This window comes from Lissotriton vulgaris, chromosome 3_2 (genome assembly GCF_964263255.1).
Source record: "Lissotriton vulgaris chromosome 3_2, aLisVul1.2, whole genome shotgun sequence".
In the NCBI taxonomy this organism is placed as follows: domain Eukaryota; kingdom Metazoa; phylum Chordata; class Amphibia; order Caudata; family Salamandridae; genus Lissotriton; species Lissotriton vulgaris.
Genome location: NC_141690.1, coordinates 236,918,961 through 236,946,312, shown reverse-complemented (window position 1 = coordinate 236,946,312; position 27,352 = coordinate 236,918,961). Strand labels below are relative to the sequence as shown.

At 51.0% G+C, this 27,352-nt stretch overlaps 1 protein-coding gene across 1 annotated transcript; it reads left to right on the top strand.

Moving 5' to 3' along the window:
* Positions 1 to 912: 912 nt before the first annotated feature.
* Positions 913 to 17,897, top strand: LOC147725590 (vasotocin-neurophysin VT-like). Its single transcript, XM_086964554.1, has 3 exons — positions 913 to 1,075; positions 14,660 to 14,861; positions 17,587 to 17,897. Exons 1-3 carry the CDS (start codon positions 956 to 958, stop codon positions 17,748 to 17,750), a joined length of 486 nt encoding a protein of 161 aa, XP_086820680.1. The 5' UTR covers positions 913 to 955; the 3' UTR covers positions 17,751 to 17,897.
* The last annotated feature ends 9,455 nt before the right edge of the window (positions 17,898 to 27,352 follow it).

Sequence of the window (27,352 nt, the reverse complement as noted above, 5' to 3'; positions counted from 1 at the left end):
TGCCTCCTTAGATGTGTGTAATACACAGGCCCACTGGAATGATGCAATTCTGCGTCAGCAGTGCTTTTTGCACCATTATGGATATGCCGCATCTGCCGCATAATCCATCATCTGCTGCAGAATTTGCAGATGTTAACAACATAAAAATAGTTTCCAGCTCAAACGGATTAAAAATTACTAACAGAAAAAAAGCTGTGATACTTGTTGCTTTCCAGTGGAAGGGCCTTTGCAAAGATCGGTAGGCATCTTTATTTAGTTAATTGCTGTATTTCGGGGTTGAGGTGGACCATTTGCTAAGGCAGTGCTGATATGGGTAAAATGACAGATAATTAAGTAAAATTATCGGAAGAAGTGCCGCATAATGAAGGATAATTAGTCATTCCCTGCAGCATAATTTAGTCAACCATGCCGCATAACTTGGTCGGTTCCTGTCGCATAATTGCAGGGGCTCTAGTAATACTTCACTAAGACAGAAAATATACTCGGCGGTCGGTCGGGAGGGAGTTATGGTAACTCAGTTATCGACCCCAAGGTTCTCTAACGATAGTGCAGAGCGCTTTCCTTGCCGTCAGCTTTCTAGTACTGAGTGTTCCCTGCAGTGACAAAGGACACTTCCTGTGGCAAGGTTTGTTTGTGGCAGGGATGCTCTGGGGCGGGGGCAGCGCCTCGGAGCCTGGCCTTCGACTCTTCAATAGGCCCGAGGCCAGGCAGTCACATCCAGGGAGGGAGGGGGGAAACAAACAGGGTGCATTCAGTGTTTGTGAGCACGTCAATTATGTGGCGATGGGGGAGTGACGAGCACGTGGCAGGACAGCAAAGCAACACAAAGCAATCACGTCGGCGTGAGAGCAAATAAAGGGGGTATAAATAAGCAGACCCGGCAGAGAGGAGAATCTAGTGAGGAGGCTGACAGGTAGCACCGCAGCAGACCCCCCCTCGTCTCGTGAGCTTCAAGATGCCGGACGCCTCCCTGCCTGCCTGCTTCCTCTGCCTGCTGGCCCTCTCCTCCGCCTGCTACATACAGAACTGCCCGCGAGGCGGCAAGAGGTCCTTCCCGGACACCGATGTCAGAGAGGTGCAGTATGTGCCGCACGTGTGCGTGAGCGTGTGGGCGTGCTCGGTGCCTCCCTGTGTGTGCGTGCACTTCAGAGAATTGATGCTCGTACCACTCTGTGTGTGCATGTACTTCAGGGAGCTGCTATCTGTGCCACCCTGTGTGCGTGTACTTCAGAGAATTGAGGCTCGTGCCACCCTGTATATGCGTGTACTTCAGTGAGCTGCTGCCTGTGCCATCCTGTGTGTGCGTGTGCTTCAGATAGTTGCAGTCTGTGCCACCCTGTGTGTGTGCATGTACTTCAGAGTTGCAGTCTGTGCCACCCTGTATGTGTGCATGTACTTCAGAGCTGCTTCCAGTGCCACCCTGTGTGTGTGCGTGTGCTTCAGATAGTTGAAGTCTGTGCCACCCTGTGTTTGTGCGTGTACTTCAGAGTTGCAGTCTGTGCCACCCTGTGTGTGCGTGCGTGTACTTCAGAGCCGCTGCCTGTGCTATCCTGTGTGTGTGCGTGTACTTCAGAGATGCTGCCTGTGCCACCCTGTATTTGTGCGTGTACTTCAGAGCTGCTTCCTGTGCCACTCCGTGTGTGTGTGTGTACTTAAGAGCTGCTGCCTGTGCCTCCCTGTATGTGTGCGTGTACTTCAGAGCTGCTGCCTGTGCCACCCTGTGTGTATGCGTGTACTTCAGAGCTGCTGCCTGTGCCACCCTGTGTGTGAGCGTATACTTCAGAGAATTGATAATTGTGCCACACTATATGTGTGTGTGTATTTCAGAGAGCAGTCTGTGCCACCCTCTGTGTGTGCATGTACTTCAGAGCTGCTGCCTGTGCCACCCTGTATGAGTGCATGTACTTCAGAGCTGCAGCCTGTGCCACCCTATGTATGCATGTACTTCAGAGTTGCTGCCAGTGCCACCCTCTGTGTGCATGTACTTCACAGAAAATAATACTTGTGCCACCCTGTGTGTGTGCGTGTACTTCAATGAGCTGCTGCCTGTGCCATCCTGTGTGCGTGTACTTCAGAGAGCTGCTGCCTGTGCCACCCTGTGTGCGTGTACTTCAGAGAGCTGCTGCCTGTGCCATCTTGTATGTGTGTGTGTACTTCAGAGAGCTGGCTGCCGTGCCATCTTGTATGTGGGTGTGGGTGTGTGTGTGTGTGTGTGTGTGTGTCTGTGTACTTCAGAGAGCTGGCTGCCGTGCCATCTTGTATGTGTATGTGGGTGTGGGTGTGGGTGTGTGTGTGTGTGTGTGTCTGTGTACTTCAGAGAGCTGGCTGCCGTGCCATCTTGTATGTGTATGTGTGTGTGTGTACTTCAGAGAGTTGTCTTTGCCACCCTGTTTATATGCGTGTACTGTAGAGCTCTACTCCCTGTGCCACACTGCATGTGCAAGTGTATTTCAGAGAGCTGTCTGTGTCACCCTGAATGTGCATATACTTCAGAGAGCTACTGTCTGAGCCCCCATGTATGTGCGTGTACTTCAGAGAGCTGTCTGTGCCACGCTGTATGTGTTCATGTACTTCAGAGAGGTGTGTGTGCCACCCTGTGTGTGCATGTACTGCGGAAAGCTGCAGCCTTTGCCATCCTGTATGTGCGTGTACTTCAGAGCTGCAGCCTGTGCCACCCTATGTATGCATGTACTTCAGAGCTGCAGCCTGTGCCACCCTGTATGAGTGTGTGTACTTCAGAGCTGCTGCCTGTGCCACCCTCTATGTGAGTGGACGTCAGAGAACTGCTGTCTGTGCCACCTTGTATGTGTGTTTACTTTTGAGAGCTGTCTGCGCCACCCTGTGTGCGTGTACTTCACAAAGCTGCAACATGTGCAGCCCTGTGTGCGTGTCTACTTCAGAGAGCTTCTCCCTGTGCCACCCTATGTGTTTGTCTACTTCAGAGAGCTCATGCCTGTGCCACCCTGTGAGTGTACTTCAGAGAGCTGCAGCCTGTGCCACCCTGTGTGTGTGTGTACTTCAGAGAGCTGCAGCCTGTGCCACCCTGTGTGTGTGTGTACTCCAGAGAGCTCTTGCCTGTGCCACCCTGTGTGTGTGTGTGTACTCCAAAGAACTGCCTGTGCCACCCTGTGTGTGTGTGTACTCCAGAGAGCTCTTGCCTATGCCACCCTGTGTGTGCGTGTGTACTGTAATGCTGTGCTGCCTGCACACCCTGTGTGTGTACTACAGAGGTGTGCAGTATATTTTATACAGTTTCTATGTATATTTAGGCGAGGTGTGCACCACAGCTTGTATGTACATAGGCGTACACTACAGCTTGCGTGTACAGAAGTGTACACTACAGCTTGTGTGTACAGAGACGTACACTACAGCTTGCGTGTACAGAAGTGTACACTACAGCTTGTGTGTACAGAGACGTACACTACAGCTTGCGTGTACAGAAGTGTACACTACAGCTTGTGTGTACATAGACGTACACTACAGCTTGCGTGTACAGAAGTGTACACTACAGCTTGTGTGTACATAGACGTACACTACAGCTTGCGTGTACAGAAGTGTACACTACAGCTTGTGTGTACAGAGACGTACACTACAGCTTGCGTGTACAGAGGTGTACACTACAGCTTGTGTGTACATAGACGTACACTACAGCTTGCGTGTGCAGAAGTGTACACTACAGCTTGTGTGTACAGAGACGTACACTACAGCTTGCGTGTACATCGGCTTACACTACAACTTGTGTGAACAGAGGGTCACTCTAAGGCTTGCGTGTACAGAAGTGTACTTTACAGCTTGTGTGTGTGTGTGTACTTTGGAAAGCTGCAGTTTATGTTTTCCTGTAAGTGTGTTAGAGGCGTACAGTAGTTCACACAGGGTGCCTTTGACATCCTGTATCAGAAAGGTGTGCACTACTGCACGCTGTGCGAGTGCATGCCTAAATGCTGCATAGAGTTGCAGGTTATTCCACCCTTTGTGCATGTGTATATGTGCACATGTATACCTGTGCGCTGATACACAGTGCATAATAACATCAGAGTAAGCTGTATATCATTACTCCGTGTCAGGGAGGTGAATCATAGTACATCCTGTGTGCATGTCTACGTCGATGATGTGTACACTCTACACCTTCTGTGCTTGTGTACTTTCTCGAGATGCAGTGCAATATGTCCATTCTTTGTGCATGTACAAGGGACTAGGGTGTACACAACTACACCCTGTGTGCACATATATGTATGCAGTGTATCAACACATCACTCCCTCAGCTAATCTGTGTGCATGCATGTATGTGTGAGTGTACCTCGTACATATACACACGCACATCGGGCTGATTCACAGATCTAATCTGAGACAAAATCCTAAACTTACTACTTTTGGTATTCACAGAAGGCATTTAGTAGTAGTAAAGTTAAGATTCTTAACTTTACTACTCCTAAACTGAGACAAAATCCTATCTTTATGACGTTTGGTATTCACTAAAGGGATTTAGTAGTAGTAAAGTTAGGAATCCTAGCTTTACTACTGCTACATGCCTTCTGTGAATACCAAAAGTAGTAGATTTAGGATTTTGTCTCAGATTAGTTCAGTGAATCGGCCCCAATGTGCTATACACATGGAAGATGTGTGCATGTACCTGACAGGGGTGCAGTACCACACCATGTGTTCATATGTGCATCAGAGATGAATCACATTTCCCCACGTGGCATGAGTGTGTGAGGTGTGTACTGCCTGCTTTGTGCACATATACCTGGGAGAGGCGCATTCCATTCCATCGTCTGCATTGTATCTTTGAGCGCAGTGTGCACTCCTGCACCTTGGTGCTGTACATTTAAGGGGTGTGCACACGATCACACCTGTTGTGCACGTGTGCTTCACGGCGGTGCGTTGTACTCCACCGTATGAGCAGGTATATGGGAACTTGGAGAATGTGTGACTGACCTGTCCCCCCTACATACTTTGGGATGGTGCAGTGTACGCTACTGGGTGTACATGTACATGTGCACGAGGTGTACGCTACATCCTGCCTGCATGTGCATTTCACAGCGGCGCAATACATTCCCCATATGTATGTGTAGGTGACGTAGCCTCCCACCTCGTGCTCATGGGGTGCAGAATATGCCACTCTGTGTTCGTGTCCCCACATGAGGTGCGGAATAGGCCAGCCTGATGTTCGTGTACTTCAGAGGTATGCAGTATCTTATACCCTGTGCGCATGAGCACGTCAGAGAAGTGTAGTATATTTCACCCTGTGTGTACACGTGCTTGAGTCAGTGAGCTGTGCCAAATGTCACCCTGTGTTCAAGTGTCTGTCAGGGGGACGAAGTCACTGGTTGTCGCTGCTTGTATCGTTCCAAATTACAATAGCAAATGCCGAAATTCTCAGAATTTCGGCGTTTTCGATCGTAATTAGGCTTAATGATATGTATGAAAGCAAAATTTTCTTTCAAATGAAGGAATCGCTAATTTTGCAATTCCTGATTTTGCGCATGCATTGAAGGAATCGCAAATTGCTATTCCTTAATTACAATGTAAGAAGCACAGAAAAGTGCAATTTGGCCTTAAGGAATCGCAAATTATCACTAACTTCAAGTTGGTGGTAATTTGCGATTTCTTTGAAAAGTGCACCTTTTTGCATTTTTCAAAGTGCCATGTGGCGCATATACAGGGCATGTATGTGTGCCACTTGTGCACACATGCACATTTCAGGGGTGCAACAGGGTGTACTTTTGACACCTTGGCACCCTTGAAATTGCATTCTGAATTTGCGATTCTCTAATTGAGAATCACAAATTGAGAATGTCTTCCCATTCATTCTTATGGGCCTCTAGGCCCATTGGAATGCATTGGGGGGGGAGGGGGGTATTCCTTAATTGCGAATCTCAATTTGCCATTCACAATTTAGAAATATGTAGGATTCGCAAAATTATTTGCAAAACCTACATACATAGCATTTTGCGATTCTCAAATAGCAATTCTCTAAAAATCACTATTTGAGAATCGCAAAACCTAAGTTTCATTCATATGGCTCTATAACGCCTAATGTCAAAGTTGGCCGCCTCTAAGCGCTGCTCGTGCTCGTTTCATCGACCTTGGGAGGATGAAAGGCCAGGTTTGCCTTAACGGTACTCCAAGCCGTGACCTGAAGCCGTCGCGCGGAGGGCAGCAGAGGGCACCTGCTTCCAATGCTCCTCGTGACTCATTGGCCTGGGCCGAGTGGTGCTGGTGGTAATCGTGAACACGGAGCTCGTGACTCGTGCGCAGCGTTCGTCTTTGGAATAATTTACAAAAGTGCCCGCGTTGAATCGTGCCGCCGTCTACACCGTTCAGATTCGAGACTTTGAAATGAATGCGCTGCGTCGGTCGCTGGTCGTGCTAGGCGCTCTCCTGCGCACAGAGAGGAGGGCAGTGTGGGATGTACACGGGCTTTCAGGACCACGGGCAGCTCCTGCCAATGACAGGGGGGCGCTCGCTTAGGGCACCGTCTCAATGTATCAATGGCTTCGGTTAGCAGGGCTCCCTGCACTGCACACTGCAAGGCCACTGCACGCACTGCTGATTCATCATATTGAGAATTCGGGAACATGGGCACTGCATGGCACATCACACGTCACTGTGAACCCTAGAGCCCAGGCCACCCTATTCGGTGAGCCGGATACCCCACTGAGCGCAAGGACCGAAGCCTCAGCAGGCACTGCACCTGCTGCTACTGCACCTGCTACTGCACTGCACCTGCTGCTGCACCTGCTGCTGCACTGCACCTGCTACTGCACTGCACCTGCTATGTGAACTCCAAGACAGGGCCGCTGCATTCACTGCACGGCACGTGGCACAACCCCGGTTTAGAGCCAGAATCATGGCACCAAACTCTGTGAGCTCCAGAACCGAAACCACAGCAGGCACTGCACCTGCTCACACGCTGTGAACTGCACGGAGGGCCACTGCATTCACTGCACGCACGTGACGCGTGGCTGTGAACTCTAGAGCCCAGGCCACCCTATTCGGTGAGCTGGATACCACACTGAGCGCAAGGACCGAAGCCACAGCAGGCACTGCACCTGCTGCTGCACTGCACCTGCTGCTGCACTGCACCTGCTGCTGCACTGTACCTGCTGCTGCACTGCACCTGCTACTGCACTGCACCTGCTGCTGCACTGCACCTGCTGCTGCACTGCACCTGCTACTGCACCTGCTGCTGCACTGTACCTGCTGCTGCACTGCACCTGCTACTGCACTGCACCTGCTACTGCACTGCACCTGCTGCTGCACTGTACCTGCTGCTGCACTGCACCTGCTACTGCACTGCACCTGCTACTGCACTGCACCTGCTACTGCACTGCACCTGCTGCTGCACCGCACCTGCTGCTGCACTGCACCTGCTGCTGCACTGCACCTGCTGCTGCACTGCACCTGCTGCTGCACTGCACCTGCTACTGCACCTGCTGCTGCACTGTACCTGCTGCTGCACTGCACCTGCTGCTGCACTGCACCTGCTGCTGCACCGCACCTGCTGCTGCACTGCACCTGCTACTGCACTGCACCTGCTGCTGCACTGCACCTGCTACTGCACCGCACCTGCTATGTGAACTCCAAGACAGGGCCGCTGCGTTCACTGCACGCACGTGACGCGTGGCTGTGAACTCTGGAGCCGAGACCACCCTCTTCGGTGAGCTGGATACCACACTGAGCGCAAGGACCGAAGCCACAGCAGGCACTGCACCTGCTGCTGCACTGCACCTGCTGCTGCACTGTACCTGCTGCTGCACTGCACCTGCTACTGCACTGCACCTGCTGCTGCACTGCACCTGCTACTGCACTGCACCTGCTACTGCACCTGCTGCTGCACTGTACCTGCTGCTGCACTGCACCTGCTGCTGCACTGCACCTGCTGCTGCACTGCACCTGCTGCTGCACTGCACCTGCTGCTGCACTGCACCTGCTGCTGCACTGCACCTGCTACTGCACCGCACCTGCTATGTGAACTCCAAGACAGGGCCGCTGCGTTCACTGCACGCACGTGACGCGTGGCTGTGAACTCTGGAGCCGAGACCACCCTCTTCGGTGAGCTGGATACCACACTGAGCGCAAGGACCGAAGCCACAGCAGGCACTGCACCTGCTGCTGCACTGTACCTGCTGCTGCACTGCACCTGCTACTGCACTGCACCTGCTACTGCACCTGCTGCTGCACTGCACCTGCTGCTGCACTGCACCTGCTACTGCACTGCACCTGCTACTGCACTGCACCTGCTGCTGCACTGCACCTGCTACTGCACCGCACCTGCTATGTGAACTCCAAGACAGGGCCGCTGAGTTCACTGCACGCACGTGACGCGTGGCTGTGAACTCTGGAGCCGAGACCACCCTCTTCGGTGCAACTGGCGCAACACTGAGTCCCTAGGCCGAAGCCACAGCAGGCACTGCAGCTGCTGCTGCGCTGTAAACTGCAAGGCTGAACGCGCCGCAGTCACTGCACGTGACACGACGCTGCAATGCCAACTGCCGGGGCCGCGTCCCTGCATTAAGTACCCTGCGCCTGACACCAAACTATCAAATTGAGAGCCGAGATCCGTGTGTTCGTTGCACCTCACCACAGTGTGAACTAAAGGGCGGAACCCACGCACCATCCATTGCACTGCACTTGGCGACACATACGGTATGCGCATTCACTGCACAGCAGCAAACAACGCACTGCGTGCGCCCAAGTGACATACCCCGCTCCATTCTTTTCACGGCACAGATCCCGACACTGCAATGCGAGTCCCGGGACATCGCGCACTGCATGCCACTGCACTGCGACGTCCGGGCCGTACCCTGCCATCAGCGCACTGCCTGGCACAGCTCTGTGACGCCAGGTCACGGCCAGCACCACACTGCCTGGCATTGCTCTGTGACGCCAGGTCACGGCCAACACCACACTGCCTGGCATTGCTCTGTGACGCCAGGTCACGGTAAACACCACACTGCCTGGCACTGCTCTGTGACGCCAGGTCACGGTCAACACCACACTGCCTGGCATTGCTCTGTGACGCAAGGCCACGGCCAGCACCACACTGCCTGGCATTGCTCTGTGACGGCAGGTCACGGCCAACACCACACTGCCTGGCATTGCTCTGTGACGCAAGGCCACGGCCAGCACCACACTGCCTGGCATTGCTCTGTGACGCAAGGCCACGGCCAGCACCACACTGCCTGCCACTGCTCCGTGACGTCAAGCCACGGTCAGCACCACACTGCCTGCCACTGCTCTGTGACGCCAGGCCACGGCCAGCACCACACTGCCTGGCACTGCTCTGTGACGTCAAGCCACGGCCAGCACCACACTGCCTGCCACTGCTCTGTGACGTCAGGCTATGGGCAGCACCACACTGCCTGGCACTGGTCTGTGACGCCAGGCCACGGCCAGCACCACACTGCCTGGCCCTGCTCTGTGACGCCAGGCCACGGCCAGCACCACACTGCCTGGCACTGCTCTGTGACGTCAGGCTATGGGCAGCACCACACTGCTGGCACTGCTCTGTGACGTCAGGCTATGGGCAGCACCACGCTGCCTGCCACTGCTCTGCGACGCCAGGTCACGGCCAACACCACACTGCTTCCAAAAGGTGGGGCTCCCCATGTGACAGGGGTCCAGTGCCTCCCCCCTCACTCACCTGCTTCCAAAAGGTGGGGCTCCCCAAGTGACAGGGGTCCAGTGCCTCCCCCCTCACTCACCTGCTTCCAAGAGTGGGACTCCCCAAGTGACAGGGGTCCAGTGCCTCCCCCCTCACTCACCTGCTTCCAAGAGTGGGACTCCCCAAGTGACAGGGGTCCAGTGCCTCCCCCCTCACTCACCTGCTTCCAAGAGTGGGACTCCCCAAGTGACAGGGGTCCACTGCCTCCCCCCTCACTCACCTGCTTCCAAGAGTGGGACTCCCCAAGTGACAGGGGTCCACTGCCTCCTCCTCACTCACCTGCTTCCAAGAGTGGGACTCCCCAAGTGACAGGGGTCCAGTGCCTCCCCCTCACTCACCTGCTTCCAAGAGTGGGGCTCCCCAAGTGACCCCCAAGTGACAGGGGTCCACTGCCTCCCCCTCACTCACCTGCTTCCAAGAGTGGGGCTCCCCAAGTGACAGGGGTCCAGTGCCTCCCCCTCACTCACCTGCTTCCAAGAGTGGGGCTCCCCAAGTGACAGGGGTCCAGTGCCTCCCCCTCACTCACCTGCTTCCAAGAGTGGGACTCCCCAAGTGACAGGGGTCCACTGCCTCCCCCTCACTCACCTGCTTCCAAGAGTGGGGCTCCCCAAGTGACAGGGGTCCAGTGCCTCCCCCTCACTCACCTGCTTCCAAGAGTGGGACTCCCCAAGTGACAGGGGTCCACTGCCTCCCCCTCACTCACCTGCTTCCAAGAGTGGGACTCCCCAAGTGACAGGGGTCCAGTGCCTCCCCCTCACTCACCTGCTTCCAAGAGTGGGACTCCCCAAGTGACAGGGGTCCAGTGCCTCCCCCCTCACTCACCTGCTTCCAAGAGTGGGGCTCCCCAAGTGACAGGGGTCCAGTGCCTCCTGACAGTGCGTCCCCGGTGGGCAGTGGCCTCTCATCCCCCCATGAATGCTTCATTGCTCGCGAGCTCGGGGTCGTGCGCTGTTGCTGCGCATTTGCGCGCGTGCCAATGCATAGCAAGGGGCTATTAGGCGCTTCGTCTCAAACCATGAATATCTACACGAGAGCTGCCGGTGATGTTGAATACATCAGGCTCGCGTGCACGCGCGTGCCTCTCCGCTGGCCCATCCAGGGAGAGCAGGAATGGGGTTAGAAGCCCTCCACCTGGAAACTCTGCGCCTTTTGGAAATTGCCAATAAAGCGACGAACATTGAATCAGTTGCCCCCTTCCCCAGCCCCCCAATACCCGTGGTGTCCCAAGACACTCGTGCTTCATCTGTCAGACACCGCACAGTCTGTGCTCTGTCATGCACAGCGCCGAGAACACTTCACAGCGCCCTGAGGGCTCCTCCCACGTTCAGTGCGCTTTCAATTGAGGTAACATTGTCCTTTAGAGGTAGCGATCCGAAGATTCAAACCAAAAGAGATTCTAAATCCAAAGGGCAGAGATCCAACCTCAGCCCTTTGGCATGCGGGATAGCTCGGTTGGTTAATGCACCCGGATCACCTAAACGGCATTCAAGCTGGTTCGCCTCCTCATTTATCCTCAGGAAGACGATACATTGGGCACCGCCCTCTTGGGTAAGGCAACAGTCGTTCAGTTAGCAACTGAGGGAAGCGCATGGGAAGTCAGTATGTTAGTCATGATTATAACACTCTAGTCTCAGGGCTATGTTGGGCTCTCGCTGAGCCAAGCGTGACCTCCAGGGACTGAATCTGCTTCTGCACTGAACCACCCCCGCTGTGTCTTACAGAACTCCCTGGCTGCCCCGACAGCGCAGCACTGCCTCTGCTCCAACAGTGCAACACTGCGCTGTGCACTGCCTCTGCTCTGACAGCGCAGCGCTGCCTCGGCTCTGACAGCGCAGTGCTGCCTCTGCTCTGACAGCGCAGCGCTGCCTCTGCTCCGACAGCGCAGCGCTGCCTCTGCTCCGACAGCACAGCGCTGCCTCTGCTTCGACAGCGCAGCGCTGCCTCTGCTCCGACAGTGCAGCGCTGCCTCTGCTCCAACAGTGCAGCACTGCGCTGTGCACTGCCTCTGCTCCGACAGCGCAGCGCTGCCTCTGCTCCGACAGCACAGCGCTGCCTCTGCTCCGACAGCCCAGCGCTGCCTCTGCTCCGACAGCGCAGCGCTGCCTCTGCTTCGACAGCGCAGCGCTGCCTCTGCTTCGACAGCGCAGCGCTGCCTCTGCTCCGACAGCGCAGCGCTGCCTCTGCTCCGACAGTGCAGCACTGCGCACTGCCTCTGCTCCGACAGCGCAGCGCTGCCTCTGCTCCGACAGCACAGCGCTGCCTCTGCTTCGACAGCGCAGCGCTGCCTCTGCTCCGACAGCGCAGCGCTGCCTCTGCTCCGACAGCGCAGCGCTGCCTCTGCTCCGACAGCTCAGCGCTGCCTCTGCTCCGACAGTGCAGCACTGCGCTGTGCACTGCCTCTGCTCTGACAGCGCAGCGCTGCCTCTGCTCCAACAGTGCAGCACTGCGCTGTGCACTGCCTCTGCTCTGACAGCGCAGCGCTGCCTCGGCTCTGACAGCGCAGTGCTGCCTCTGCTCCGACAGCGTAGCGCTGCCTCGGTCTGACAGCGCAGCGCTGCCTCTGCTCCGACAGCGCAGCGCTGCCTCTGCTCCGACAGCGCAGCGCTGCCTCTGCTCCAACAGTGCAGCACTGCGCTGTGCACTGCCTCTGCTCTGACAGCGCAGCGCTGCCTCGGCTCTGACAGCGCAGTGCTGCCTCTGCTCCAACAGCGTAGCGCTGCCTCGGTCTGACAGCGCAGCGCTGCCTCTGCTCTGACAGCGCAGCGCTGCCTCGGCTCTGACAGCGCAGTGCTGCCTCTGCTCCGACAGCGTAGCGCTGCCTCAGTCTGACAGCGCAGCGCTGCCTCTGCTCCGTCAGCGCAGCGCTGCCTCTGCTCCGTCAGCGCAGCGCTGCCTCTGCTCCGTCAGCGCAGCTCTGCCTCTGCTCCGACAGCGCAGTGCTGCCTCTGCTCCGTCAGCGCAGCGCTGCCTCTGCTCCGTCAGCGCAGCGCTGCCTCTGCTCCGACAGCGTAGCGCTGCCTCTGCTCCGTCAGCGCAGCGCTGCCTCTGCTCCGACAGCTAGCGCTGCCTCTGCTCCGTCAGCGCAGCGCTGCCTCTGCTCCGTCAGCGCAGCGCTGCCTCTGCTCCGTCAGCGCAGCGCTGCCTCTGCTCCGTCAGCGCAGCGCTGCCTCTGCTCCGACAGCGCAGTGCTGCCTCTGCTCCGTCAGCGCAGCGCTGCCTCTGCTCCGTCAGCGCAGCGCTGCCTCTGCTCCGTCAGCGCAGCGCTGCCTCTGCTCCGACAGCGTAGCGCTGCCTCTGCTCCGTCAGCGCAGCGCTGCCTCTGCTCCGACAGCGTAGTGCTGCCTCTGCTCCGTCAGCGCAGCGCTGCCTCTGCTCCGTCAGCGCAGCGCTGCCTCTGCTCCGACAGCGTAGCGCTGCCTCTGCTCCGTCAGCGCAGCGCTGCCTCTGCTCCGACAGCGTAGTGCTGCCTCTGCTCCGTCAGCGCAGCGCTGCCTCTGCTCCGTCAGCGCAGCGCTGCCTCTGCTCCGACAGCGCAGCGCTGCCTCTCTCTGCTCTGACAGTTGCAACATGTCTTAAAATGAATTTGTTCCTAAATTTAAGCGTTGCAGGACTCCTTAATTACTTCTTTTAACATCAGCTAAGCTGTAAATAAAAGGGTCCCCCTTCATATTTCTGAAACTTAATGCTGAGTGGAGAAACAGCAGCCAGGGGCCCGCATGTAAAGTCAGGAGCAGCCGCGGTCCGTGCAGGTAACAGCAGCCGCGGGGGATTTCGAGGGACGATGGAGAGGGGAAATTTAATAAATAAATAATTTTCCCTCGGCATCGCCCCTCGAAATCCCCCTCCCCCCAACGCGGCCCCACTTCTGTTACCTGTATGGACCGCGGCTGTTAAGGAGAACCCCATGCGGTCTCTGGGCTGAACTTGAAGTATTACTGACTTAGCCATTCCATTCCAGGAAAACGGGTTTACCTCTGCCCTTGGAAAGAGTAAAGCTCTGACCTCTTCCAGGGTGAAAATGAACTGAGAGATCTTTGCATTCACATACATGTTTTGCGTACTGTTACATGTGAGTGAATGCACATGAGTGTAAACTCACATTTTCTCCATACAAAATGTGAACTGCCACTCGTGAACCGAACTATGTGTGCACGTGAGTTGCATCGTACACACACAAATGGCTTTTTCAATGGGCTGTGTGTGTTTTTCTTTCCTTTTTGGCGCGCATGCTCAACTTTTAAGGGGTTTCCCACAGACAGGGCCGGACTGGGAACCACAACGCGCCCTAGCAAAGTGCTCGGCCGGCCCCCCTCCCCACTCAGGGGGGTTGGAGGTGCCGCAGAGCTCTTTGCTGGGGCAAGTTTTCTGCCGATTTTGGTACAGGGACGATTTTGCAGCTATGCTGCAAAAACGGCCCTGTAAAAAAAACGCCCCCCAGGGGCCCCCAACCGGCCCCCTATAGTGCGGCGCACCGGGGGATTGCCCGGTGCCTGCTATGGCCAGTCCGGCACTGCCCACAGACCACAAACATCATGGACCATTTATGAAAAAAGGCACGAGTCGTAGATTTCACATATTGTTAATCTTTTAGAATTTGTAGGAGGATAATTGATTCTGGGTCCTAAGCCACCCTGAATGCCCTTTGCCTTTCCTTTTCTCTTCATCATTCTTTGTTATTTGAATATTCTTACCCGAATGCGTGTATAACCAATGTATTACCTTTGTTACATTTGCTGCCCATGATTTGCTCATGTCATTGAATTTGCTGTATTATTTTTCCTGACTGCTTTTGTTGTCCCCTCCCCTTCTTTTAGTTACCCTTCAATTTATGTACTGTTATTTGATACCTTGCATTTTGACTAATAAGGTCTTTTTTGAACATAAAGAATTGATTGTGGCTCATCCGTGTCTGATGAACCGGTGTCCAGTTCAGTTTGATTTGCTGGGACTCAGCCGCGGTGGCATCTGAACCTTGCATCTCATGTTTCCTAGTGCATACCGTGTGGTCCAGGGAACAGAGGTCGCTGCTTCGGCCCCAACATCTGCTGCGGCGAGGAGCTCGGCTGCTACATCGGGACCTCCGAAACCATGCGCTGTGTCGAAGAGAACTACCTACCATCGCCCTGCGAGGCTGGGGGCAAGTCATGCAGCATGGAGGGCAAGTGCGCGGCCCCGGGGATCTGCTGTAGTGACGGTAAGTGGTCAGCACAGGGCAGACTCAACGCAGTCACCTGGAAGGCAAAGAAAAGCAATGACATTTATTACCTAGATGATGGTGGCTATGAAATTACAATTCATATTTCAATTTGTAACCCATTTTCAGCGGTGATGCATGAGAGGTAGGTACACTATATACATCCAGAAGCCATTGTTGACTTAGCTGTAGCCAGCAGGATCATATCAGACCCTCTTGTACCATCAGCTGGAGCTAATGTAAGGACAGACATGACATTATGATAGAAGTTTGCAAATAGTTAAGGGGAACGTCCGTAATCCCTGCATGTAAATATCATATTATATATATATATATATATATATATATATATATATATATATATATATATATATATATATATATATATATATATATATATATATATATATATATATATATATATATATATATATATATATATATATTGTAATGGCTAGAGTGGTCTGTGTCCAGCAATGCAAAAATAGGGTAGAACTTCAGGGGAATAAGAGACACATGGTAAGGATGCTTGCTGAACATCTTGTCAAGAACTGTCGTTCTTACAATGAAATGTTTTTATTTTAATTGTATCTACCCATAGAGTGCCTAATGCCAGCTGTACCATCAGCCAGGCACTGTTTGGAAACCAAAGCAGACATTAAAAGCATAGATATCTAATTAAAGATATACACTGCATAAATATGGAACATATAGGTAACATATAGAGCAATCAAAACTAAAGATACTCATTATAATCCTAATAATGCTAAAGTCCCAAACGTCTTCCTTGTCGTTGGATTTTTTGAAGTAGGTTTCAGTTGTCCTTTAAGTGCCTATCATCACTCTCGACATAGGAAGATTAAGTGATTCGCCCAGAATCACACAATGTTGAATCGAAAGCTGAGATCAGTAATCAAACCTAAGTCCCTAGGCTTCAAAGTCAGCAGTCATAACCACTAAGCCACACCTCCTCCCATAAATAGCTTTTTCATTTAATATCTGTCACCGATGTTTTTTATATAGCCTACATTTGAATTTCCTGAGTCTCTGCCAAGCCTTGCATTTAATTGGTACCACATGGTTTCACACATTTCAATATCGACCAATATAAAAAATGCCAGAAAAGTTATCTGCACTAACGCTGAAGTAGAGCAGTGAGGGAATGTCTGTCTGCGCAGTAATTGTATTATGGCGTGTTTCTCCCATTCCCGCTGATTGGGGCTAGTCTTTTGTATTGTAAAAAACTAAAGTCTCCCTGAAGCAGGCAATACCATCCCTCTACTACCAGGGGTAAACTGGGGCTCTGCTGGTCCAAGTGCCGTAACCAGGGATAGACTGGCCGTCGTGGGCTCTGGGCGTTCCCCTGGTGGGCCGCCATGGTGGGGGCTGGTTTTATTACGGGGCCCGTTTTGCAGCATAGCTGCAATATCGTTCCCCAACAATAAAAGATTTCCACTACCAACCCCCCTCCCCCGGGGCTGGCTGAGCTCTTTGCCAGGCCCGGTTTCGGTTCCCAGTCCGGCCCTGGGGGTAACAGAAAATAATAGGGCCCCTCTGCAGAGTGTGAGGAGGGTCCCCTGAGTCTCCCATATCTCACAGATATTCATTAACCTTGGGCTGAATGGCGACCCCATGAAGGGTTGGGAGGCCACTTCAACGTTAGGGACCCCCAGCACTGCAGGGGATTGTGTTTGGCCCCTGTGTTGGTCCAGTCTCTTTAGGTTCAGTCCAGTTAGGCCTATGGACACAGGAAGCTGGCCCCTTCTTCTCCACGACTCGAAGTGCATTCTATTCCTGGACCTGCTGATATCCACAGGACCTCCTAAGTGCAGTATGTTTATTTCTGCAATTGTGATGTTATCTGGCTTCAAGTGAGCCCCACGGCCCAGATTCACTATTTGTTTCTATTGTAACACAGGGCAGCACTTAGCACGTAACACGTAGCACGGCGCTGATCAACCTTCCAGTGAAATTTCTTTTTAAATAGGAAGTTAAACTGAGCACTGATCCATGAACCAACAACCAAGGGTTTTAACGCAACGTCAAATCATCTAAAGTAGCAGGGCCTGGTTTACTGTGAAACATTAATGACAAAGTAAACCAGATGCAAACAGGGGATAAGTGGGATATTGCGATATTCCGGCAGAGAAACTGTGAAATTGTAGCCAAATAGCACTTTATATACTGCTCACCCGTAGGTGTTTCTGAATCGGTTACTGCAAGTCCACATCTCACACAAAGCACCCCTGGGTTACCATAGCACAGCGCCAAGTATTGTGCCTAAGTCTAATCTCGATTAGAACATTGGAACGTTGGGAGCGCCGTTGAAGACAATGGAGTGGCGCGGCCTTCTAATGGACGGTAGAATCCTGAAGCTCCAACATTCCAATGTTGATTTCAATCCCCTCGTGCTCCATGACTCCTCTGCTGTATTTGTTAGAACATTCTAGTGGCAGAATGTTCTAATAGCCTTGTAGCCCTCCGTAGCTGGACTATAACAGCATTAAAGTCCCACTCCCTTGTTAAAGGCCCTCGGCCCGGGCCTTTAATGATCTGTATAGCCAGCAACGGTGAGCTATAAGGCTATAGGATTTGGTCACTGGTATAAAAAACCTGTTTTATCATATTTTGACTGTTGTAGTGTCACAAAATGTGACAAATCGATACTAGATATAACTATTTTCTGGCAGTAATGAGTATGTTTCTTCTCAAAATGTTTTTCTAGAGAGCTGCACCCTGGACGGCAGCTGCCTGGACGACGACGCCGAGCGAAGGAGAGGACCCAATGAGAGAAACATGACCCTTCTGGATGGGACTGCCAGCGATTTCTTCCTCAAGCTCATGCATATGGCCAACAGACACCAACAGGGCAAGCACCAGTTCTACTGAGAGGACAGCCCCATCTTATTTATAAAGGTCTCCTGCAACCACACCCTGCTGTCCGCTTCCGTTTCCTCTATTTAAAATGTACCACCAACTCACACCCTGACAGTTGACTGTAAATACATGGGAAATAAAGTCTTTTATTGCACTCTGCTATTAAGCCTTAGGTTTTGGCTGTTTTTTTGTTTGGGTGCATCAATGGCACATGAAGGACGCCATGTTTACAGCAACTTTAAACAATAGTGGAAAGTCTGTTCAATTTCCTTCCACCACCTCCAGAAACAATTGGCCCATCTTGAGCCACACTTGCTCTATCCTCGGATGCACTGCCTTGCCTGGCTTCATAGGGCCGCAGAGTACAAAGGGACATCTGATTAAAAGTGTTGTTAACAAGATTATACTTCTAGCAGTAACAGAGTAGCCATCACTTAAGTAGTAGGAATGAGCGAATTTTGCGAATCTCGCGTTCGCGAATTTTGCGGATTTGCGAACTCGCAATCCGCAAAATCCGCGAATTCTCGCGAATTTGCGGATTTTTTTTTATGTTCGCACGGGTTTCTGCAAGTTCGCGAGGGTTTTGTACAATTTCGCAAATTGCGAAATTGTACAAAACGCGTGCGAACTTGCAGCAACCTGTGCGAACACAATTATATGAAGAGAAAGAAGCTCCTGGCCACAGGAACAGCACGGGGATTGCGCTCATGAAAGTCAAGGATGCAAAGGCCTCCACCCAGCATCACAGCTGATTTTCCACAGTAGATTTGGGAAGAGGCACACCTGTCCCGCCTCGAAGACGCTCATGATTGTTTTTGGGCTAATGAATGAGTCACTGATTTTGAGCATCAACTAGTTCGAGTGATCATGCAAAGGCCGCCCTCTACCCAGCATCACAGCTGATTTTCCACGGTAGATTTGGGAAGAGGCACACCTGTCCAGCCTCGAAGACGCTCATGATTGTTTTTGGGCTAATGAATGAGTCACTGAATTTGAGCAACTAGTTCGAGTGACCATGTGTGTGTTACTATGCAATCGCCCTGAAGGGCGCAGGGGTCCCTTGAGTGACCTGTGTGAGGCTGTGCCTGTAACTATTTTACAATGGTGCCAGCAAGCTGCCAGCGCCGTTGTAAAATAGTTACAAAGTTAGCTTGCACAGGAAGCACTTAGATAAAATAAAGCAGCACCTGCTTCGTTTTATCTAGTGGTTCCTGTGCAAGCTAACTTTGTAACTATTTTACAACGGCGCTGGCAGCTTGCTGGCGCCATTGTAAAATAGTTGCATGAGTGGGGGTTCAACTTTTGAACCCGTTACGCTCGCGGACAGTCAACTGTCAGGGATTTTTTTTTGCGGATTTTGCGGGAAAAATTCGCGGATTGCGGATTTCCCAAAAATCCGCAAAATCCGCGAGCGTAACGGATTTCCCGCTCATGCTTATTAAGTACCCGAGTTCAAACATAGTAAAAACTGCTCAGTTACGAATCCATCAGCAGAAACTGTGCCACAGGCAGTAATCATACTAGAGCCTATGTTAAGAAAAATGTGCGGCTACTCACCACTTTACTGCCCGCATATGCAATTACAAGAGTATTACAGCCAGGTCAGGGCACAATAATCAGGGCAGGGCACAGCCCCACCCCTGCCATCCTGTTAAGATGACACACTCTCTCTTCTTCCGGGTTCCTTTTGTCCCCATATCTGGAAGGAATGCACAACCAACAACAGGAGAGCCATTCACAGTCATGTGACCCTGGACACTGACAGGAAAGCACATTTTTTTAGGCAGAAAAACTGCAGCTTTCTATTCGCAGCATAGTAGCATAAAACCCCACTTTACCATTATAGAGGAATTTCAATGACAATTAAAAAGAGTGGAAGAAGCATTTCTCTATCTGTTCTCAAACTGAAATTATAACTTATTAAGTGTAATAAAGTATGTAGGAGAGATAGTCTTTAAATTAAATGTACCAATCAGGTGTAGGCCACTTTTACCACGTTAAGAAGAGAGAGTACAAACACTTTACCACTGATTAGCAGGGAAAAGTGCACGGAGTCCTGAAAGCCAACTAAACTAAATCGCGTTCAGCACAAGAAGGCATGAATCTAGGGTGACCCGGCAGAGAGGGCCTGGCCCAACAGATAATCTGTGGCTGGGCAATATGTTATTTGTTGTTTGGAAGAAGAGTAACCTGACTGAAGGAAGAAGGCAGTGTCAGATTGTGATGATCGTGTGTCCTAAACACAATAACAACCCTGAGTATCGCACATGCATGCAAAAATAAGACAGAAGACAACATTAACATGTACTCCATGAATGCACAATACCCTCTTAGCCAGTAAAGAAGCTAAATACATAAAAACATACAACAATAGCTACCCACCACAAGCACACGCAGCACCCGGATACAAAGTGAAATCCATGAACCAGTGACGCATCCGGAGGAGGTCCAGCGTCACAGCCACTGGGGCGCGCAAGCACAGGAGGAGGGTGTCAGTTCATGCAGACATATCAACGCATCTCACAACCTCTTACTTCCCAGGGGTGCCACTATATACCATCCAGGGCCTATAAGACGTGTTAAAGGTGGAAAGATGCAAACCACGTTGTGGCTAAGGCCAAACTTCCACAGCAACAAGGCCAGGAGGTCTGTTCGGGGGCGGAATCATAGGATTCGGGTTAGGAATGCAGAAATACAGCAATGAAAGAACTAAATCACATTGATAAATATATAGATACAATTATTAGGTGATGAGTACAGGGCAACATTCTAAAGAAATACGGGGGAAAAGAATATCGAACAGTTTCCGACGGGAAAAAAGTGAAAGCGGTGTGAGAGAGCGTCAATAAAAGTGAATGGAGAAGTTGTGAGCAAGGCCAAGGTTGCTCATGAAGGCATGCGGCTTCAGCAAGGGTGATACAGGGGCCGGGGGCACCTTTCAGAGACTTGGATCAAACTCATGGGTGCATGATTTTGGAAAGGGTTGATGGGTGAGATCCAGTGCAGAAAGTTACCTTCGGAAGGAGTCATTTTCCCAGGACAAGAAATTCACAAATGGGGCTAATTGCGAGGTTATGTGATGTCACGTGCACTAACTGCGTCATCAGCCTGAACAGGTAAAGGTAATAAGCATCCGGGTGCTTGGAAGTGACTGACGCTCAAGGAAAGCTCCGCACAGGTGCAGAGCGGATTCGGTTCTCCTGATGTGGCGATGACAGGACTCTTCAATTACCTGTTGGAAAGTGCGGGGTGGGGCCTTATTTATGAGGCCCTGCGTCACTTTCACGCTGCCGGTGCGTCAGTTTTTGTGACGCACCAACGGCATAAAAAATGTGCCTTGTTACACCATATTTACAAAGTGACGCATCTAGGTAGATGCGTCACTTTGTAAATCCCTGTGCCTCATTATACCTGCGCCAGGTATAATGTATGCAGGGGGGGCATTCTGACACAAGAAAGGGTTCATAGAAGTTACGCAGTTAAAGCTATAAGATTTCACTGAGCCACTTCTAGGACGCAAATGCGTCAATATCTTACTCCTGCCTCACAGCAGGCGTAAGACTGACACAGGCCCTTTCACATGGGGCTTGCCCCATGTGAAAGGACGCATTGCTGGACTTGCGTCACTTTTGTGACACACTCCAACAATGCGTCACTTTTGTGCCATACAGATACGTCAGACGTATCTGAGACGCCTTGCGACAATATTACGCATCAATCATGTCGCAAGGAGTGCGCACTGAGAAGTGACGCATCGCTGCTTTCACGCACCGATGCGTCACTTCTCATAACTGAGGCCTCTGATCCCTGGTACAGTGACCCCAAGCGCATACTGGGCTGCTTTGTAATGAATAAAAAGTCTCAGGTTGGGACGAAGGGCGGGAATTCAAGGAAGTCGTACCTCGATTGTCGGATTGATGCAGACACTCAAACCCAGGGCCAAATTCTCAAGAACGGCGTTAAAATTATCGCAGCTTTAGCGGCAGGAAACTGCCACTACCTGCCGCTAAAGCGGCAATAATGTTATCACCGTTCCTTGATAATATGGCCCCCAGTCGTTCAAATGAGGCTCTCAGACTTTGGGCCTTATTTACAAGCCCCGTGCACCGCCGGAACACCACTTTTTGTGATGTTCCGGGGGTGCACAGGGCTCAGCTACATCTACAAAGCCACGTAAAGCCACCCTGCTTGCTTTTCATGGCCTTGTAGATAAGGATTAAGGCAACGCAGAGCAAGTCACTGCGCTGCCTCCTTACGATGTGGAGGCGTACCATGGGAATTACGGCGGGTGATCCCATGTAGCACGCATGGCATTTAACACATTCACCAGATTTACAACAAACTGTAAGCCTGGGAATGCGTCATAAGCCTTCCCCTCCGCAGTCATGTCGGCGAGGCTCAAAAAGGAGAAATAACATTATTTCTCCTAGTTTTTTAGTTGCATTCTGCAGCACACATAGAAAGAGGAAATCGCCTCCATTGATTGTTTTTGTGCAGGAAGGTGCCCCATGGTGCTAGGATGCCTGCGTTGACGCTAGGCCGCAAATGAGCGTCCGCGCAGGGGAAACGTCAGGACTATGCTGTATTGCCTTAAATGCGGCGCATTCCTGCCCTTTTCCTGTCACGCAATGATAATATAGTAAATCTGTCCAGCAGTTCGATGGGTTCAAGCTCCGAGAGTCAGGCATTATTCTTGTACACTTTAGTCCAACAGGGAACCAGGCACAGCCAGCGTCTCAGCTCCACAGAGGGGCCCAGATGCCTTATCCTCATGGGCCATCTAGCAGCTGGGGAACCCTCACGACGACAGGGGACTAGATTTCCCCCTCAGCCAGCACCGAAGCAAAGCAGGAGCATGAATACCCCAATGGTGTCAGGGGATTTGTGTATCTGGTCCCTCTCTGTCCAGCCAGTCAGGGTTCACTTCAATCGAGCATCTGGACACAGGAAGTGGTAGGTTATTTTTTTTCCTTCCGGGCTTAAAATGCATTCTGTTTCCTTAACCTCATAGGAGCGTCAAACGTTCAGCGCCCAGTGCTGTACGTTCGAAGAACGAATGCTGGCCCATCGGCCAGCGGTCGTGCGCAGCACTGGCAAGGTAGTGCTCGCGACGACCGTTGGCCGACGGCAGCACTTAAGGGGTTAACTTCTATGTAGCCAGCTGGTAACTAGATCACTGGGTTCCTATTTTGGTGCAGGTTCCAGGCTTAAACTGAATAATATCAAACTGTCCTTACACCAACTCAGTCCCATTTAAATTATACTTTCAAATAGGTCCAGCGAGCTTTGCTTTCACACCAGAAAATGCACATGTCCTGCTTCCTGTGAAACCACCATGGAAGTGACAACTTCAGGCCAGACCTTCCCCTGGCTCTTCAAACCATGGGCAGGGAGTATGAGCTGAACTGGGGCCCCATCCTTGACACTGCCCGGCCTAGTTTGCGCCTTATGGAACAAAGATAATGAAACCCATTCATCACAGCTACCGGCCGGGTACAGATGCCAGACTGAGGTGTACTGTAACATTTATATAGTCCTTTCCGCCCTATGTGGGATGCTGAATCGCTTGCCTACATGGGTACCATGCTACGCCATGCAGGCTATGGGGCTGGAAGGGTATTGTCTTTGCTTCACTCTATATAGGAAGGGTTTCCATTTTGTGCGTGATGACCACTGAGGTGCAGTTATGTAAATGTGTAAATGTATGTATACTTGTAAAGCGCACTATCACCTGACAGGCATCTTGGCGCTGTATACCGCTGTGGAACCCGTCCTGGCTTTCCCTGTGAGATGCTCCCTACTGGACATCCCCAAGGTGAAGCCAGGCATCCCAGCGCTTTAGGGCCGGGATATGGCACGCGGCACCCAGCAGCGTGATAGATGAAGAAGAGTGAGAGATAGCTACACAGTTTAAGGAGTTCAGTAAGTTTGTAGCCTTGATCAGCTCTGCATGTCCCTTTTTGATATTTCTTATGATCGCCATCCAATAGCCTGATTAATGCACAGTGTTGTACTCTGGAAAAAGAACGGGGCCCCTGAAAGAAAGGATACTACCCTAACAGGGAAAACAACTATTTGGAAAATATTTTGCACCGGGCACAGTGCTGGATAATACTAGCAAAGCAAATAAACTTTAGACCAACAAACCAAGATATACAAACAATACAACTAATATAGAAAAATATATTTTGTTTTTATTTTTCTTCTTTTTTTCAAAGTATTTCAGGATAGAGAAACATTTATAAATACACTTGTTACATGATGATTTATTATTTTCATAAAACCTAAATTCTAGACGTGATTATACATCTTTGAACCACAGATTATTGCATTATATGGTATAACCTGAAAACCATCTGTATCTCCAGTTGGTATAATCAGAGCAATCAAAAACAATCTGCAAAGAGCTGCCTGATCTCTGTTAGGCTAAAAACAAACAATTTATTTGCCAATTTTGGAAACACTGGTTATAGTTGTTGACTACCAACGCGTTTCGGCAAAGCCTTCTTCAGGGTTTCCATACCAGTGGTTACTCCTTCCAATTTGTTACTTGTATTTTGATTGAAACCGATCCTCATCTTTTGATGTCAAGGACTTTGATTAACTGCATAAAAAATCTCTCTATCCACAAAGTCATCGTCTAAAAAAACTTGCAGATGGATCCGGGGGCTTAAATTACCTGGAAACTCATCTATTATAACACTTTCCTTTGTTCAATATTAATTCAATTGCTGGCTTGATAATTTCAATCGGAAACTTGATAAATCTCTGATATCACTTAAAAGTTAAAGTAGGTTCATATTACATGCAGATTTTCAGGTGCCCATCTTCACTATGTATTTGATTAAACAATGGTTTAGAGACTTTGCAAACTAGAGAGCTACGTCCAAAGCCCGTCTAACTCCGCTCGATTGCCAGCATCAAAAGTTTTGTCCATTCTGAGATTATTTATGTATGTTTATGGTCTTGAGCAGAAGGGAATGGCGGTCAGAAGATCTGTTGTGATGGACTTTATTACAATTAATAGGCAGTTTGTAACTTTTACTATCAGTTCATGACTGCTGAGCGTTATACTATTAGTGCGAGTATGGGCCAAGATGTTATGTATGAGTTTACATATTATATGGTATCCAGGCTAGACACAGGTCAGTTCTTTACAACTTTCCTGAATGTAGAAATGTGTTAACATGTTTGCACACAGGACGTGAGAGCGCTGGTTGGCTGGTCCATATCCGTGGACTGGGGGCTGTACTTGAAAGAGCAGTTATTGTTCGGATTCGAGCTCAAGAATAATGGAATGGTGCAAGTATCTTGGAAACAGCCATGTTTTTACCTCTCTGATCCATAAATGCTTCAGGATGATTGGAAGTTGTACTGAAAAGGCAGGGCCTCCCATGGATTTCTGCTATTTCACTGGCCTGATGGTCTATGGTGCAAGCCTGGAGAGCAATGTCCTGTTTTGTTTGTTTTGCTTGAATTTACTTGCAGATATTCTGGTCTTTTTGCATCAGAGGTTCTGCGGATAAAGTAAATTGCCTATTTTTGTCATTTTTACACGTTAACACTGTTTGGACAAAGGATTCACCCTATAGTACTGATTTAACACCCAAGTATAACAATAAGCAAAAGAGAGGTGACCAGTCAACCTCCCGAATGTGATCTAGAAACATTTTTATGGGTAAAATCTGCAAATTATGCAGACCATGGATTATGTGGCATATGCAGCAAATCCACAACTATGCGGAAAAGGCTGCAGCTGCAAAATCACATGATTCCAGTGACCCTGCATATGATTCACCGTCTGTAAGCTACATAAACTTTGCCTGCGTCAACCTGCACAAATGTGAGATGTGCAATGCCTCTGGCGAAAGAGTTTGATGACGACGATGATCATGGACACCAAACAAGCGGATATGTACTACTTGAGCTGGGTCTGCTCTGGGGAGCCAGTTCCATGCCAACGTTTCATGATATCCACAGAAAATAAAATGACCTACGGTGAATCTAAGTGAAACTCATTTTCATAGTCAGTAGGCATCCTAAAAATACTGCATGTACCCAGGCCTCCAGGACATACATCAGACACACTTTTACGACACGTATCAGACACAGAAACAATTTGCACGTTTGCCTGAGTGTCATCGCCACTATGAAGTGACCATGCAGTAATTAAATACATATGAATTACAGTTAGAAGATTAAGCACATACCAATAAATGCATCCTCCTCCCTCAGAGACAGATCTCAAATGGAGACTATATAGTCAACTCACAAAGGCATGTATGAGTATTTGAGGCACTGCGCCTGTGGTACCTCTGCACATGGCTCCTGTGGTACCACTGCACATGGCTCCTGTTGTACCACTGCACATAGCTCCTGTTGTAACACTGCACAATGCTCCTCTGGTACCACTGCACATGGCTCCTGTGGTACCACTGCACATGGCCCCTGTGGTACCAGTGCACATGGCTCCTGTGGTACCAGTGCACGTAGCTCCTGTGGTACCACTGCACAATGCTCCTCTGGTACCACTGCACACGGTTCCTGTGGTACCACTGCATATGGCTCCTGTGGTGCCACTGCACATGGCTCCTGTGGTGCCACTGCACATGGCTCCTGTGGTGCCACTGCACATGGCTCCTGCGGTACCACTGCACATGGCTCCTGTGGTGCCACTGCACAATGCTCCTGTGGTACCACTGCCCATGGCTCCTGTGGTACCACTGCACATGGCTCCTGTGATGCCACTGCACACGGTTCCTGTGGTACCACTGCACACGGCTCCTATGGTACCACTGCCCATGGCTCCTATGGTACCACTGCACACGGCTCCTGTGGTACCACTGCACAATGCTCCTGTGGTACAACTGCACAATGCTCCTGTGGTACCACTGCACAAGGCTCCTGTGGTACCACTGCACAAGGCTCCTGTGGTACCACTGCACATGGCTCCTGTGGTATCACTGTACATGGCTCCTGTGGTACCACTGCACATGGCTTCTCTGGTACCACTGCACATGGCTCCTGTGGTACCACTGCACATGGCTCCTGTGGTGCCACTGCACATGGTTCCTGTGGTGCCACTACACATGGCTCCTGTGGTACAACTGCACATGGCTAATCTGGTACCACTGCACACAGCCCCTGTGGTGCCACTGCACAGGGCTCCTGTGGTACCACTGCACACGGCTCCTGTGGTACAACTGCACACAGCTCATGTGATGCCACTGCACAATGCTCCTGGGAAACCACTGCACACTGCTCCTATGGTACCACTGCACACGGCTCCTGTGGAACCACTGCACATGGCTCCTGTGGTATCACTGCGCATGCCTCCTGTGGTACCACTGCAAATGGCTCCTCTGGTACCACTGCACATGGCTCCTGTGGTGCCACTGCATATGTTTGCTGAGGTACCACTTCACATGGTTCCTGTGGTACAACTGAACATGGCTCCTGTGGTGCCACTACACAATGCTTCTCTGGTATCACTGCACAGGGCTCATGTGGTCCCACTGTACAATGCTCCTCTGGTACCACTGCACACAGTTCCAGTGGTACCACTGCACATAGCTCCTTCAGTGCCGCTGCACATGGATCCTGTGGTGCCACTG

Excerpts from the sequence above, each read along its gene's own strand:
- LOC147725590 (XM_086964554.1), top strand. The coding sequence starts at position 956 with ATGCCGGACGCCTCCCTGCCTGCCTGCTTCCTCTGCCTGCTGGCCCTC. Across the intron at positions 1,076-14,659 it reads CGGACACCGATGTCAGAGAG|TGCATACCGTGTGGTCCAGG; the intron begins GTGCAGTATGTG and ends CATGTTTCCTAG. Across the intron at positions 14,862-17,586 it reads GGGGATCTGCTGTAGTGACG|AGAGCTGCACCCTGGACGGC; the intron begins GTAAGTGGTCAG and ends ATGTTTTTCTAG.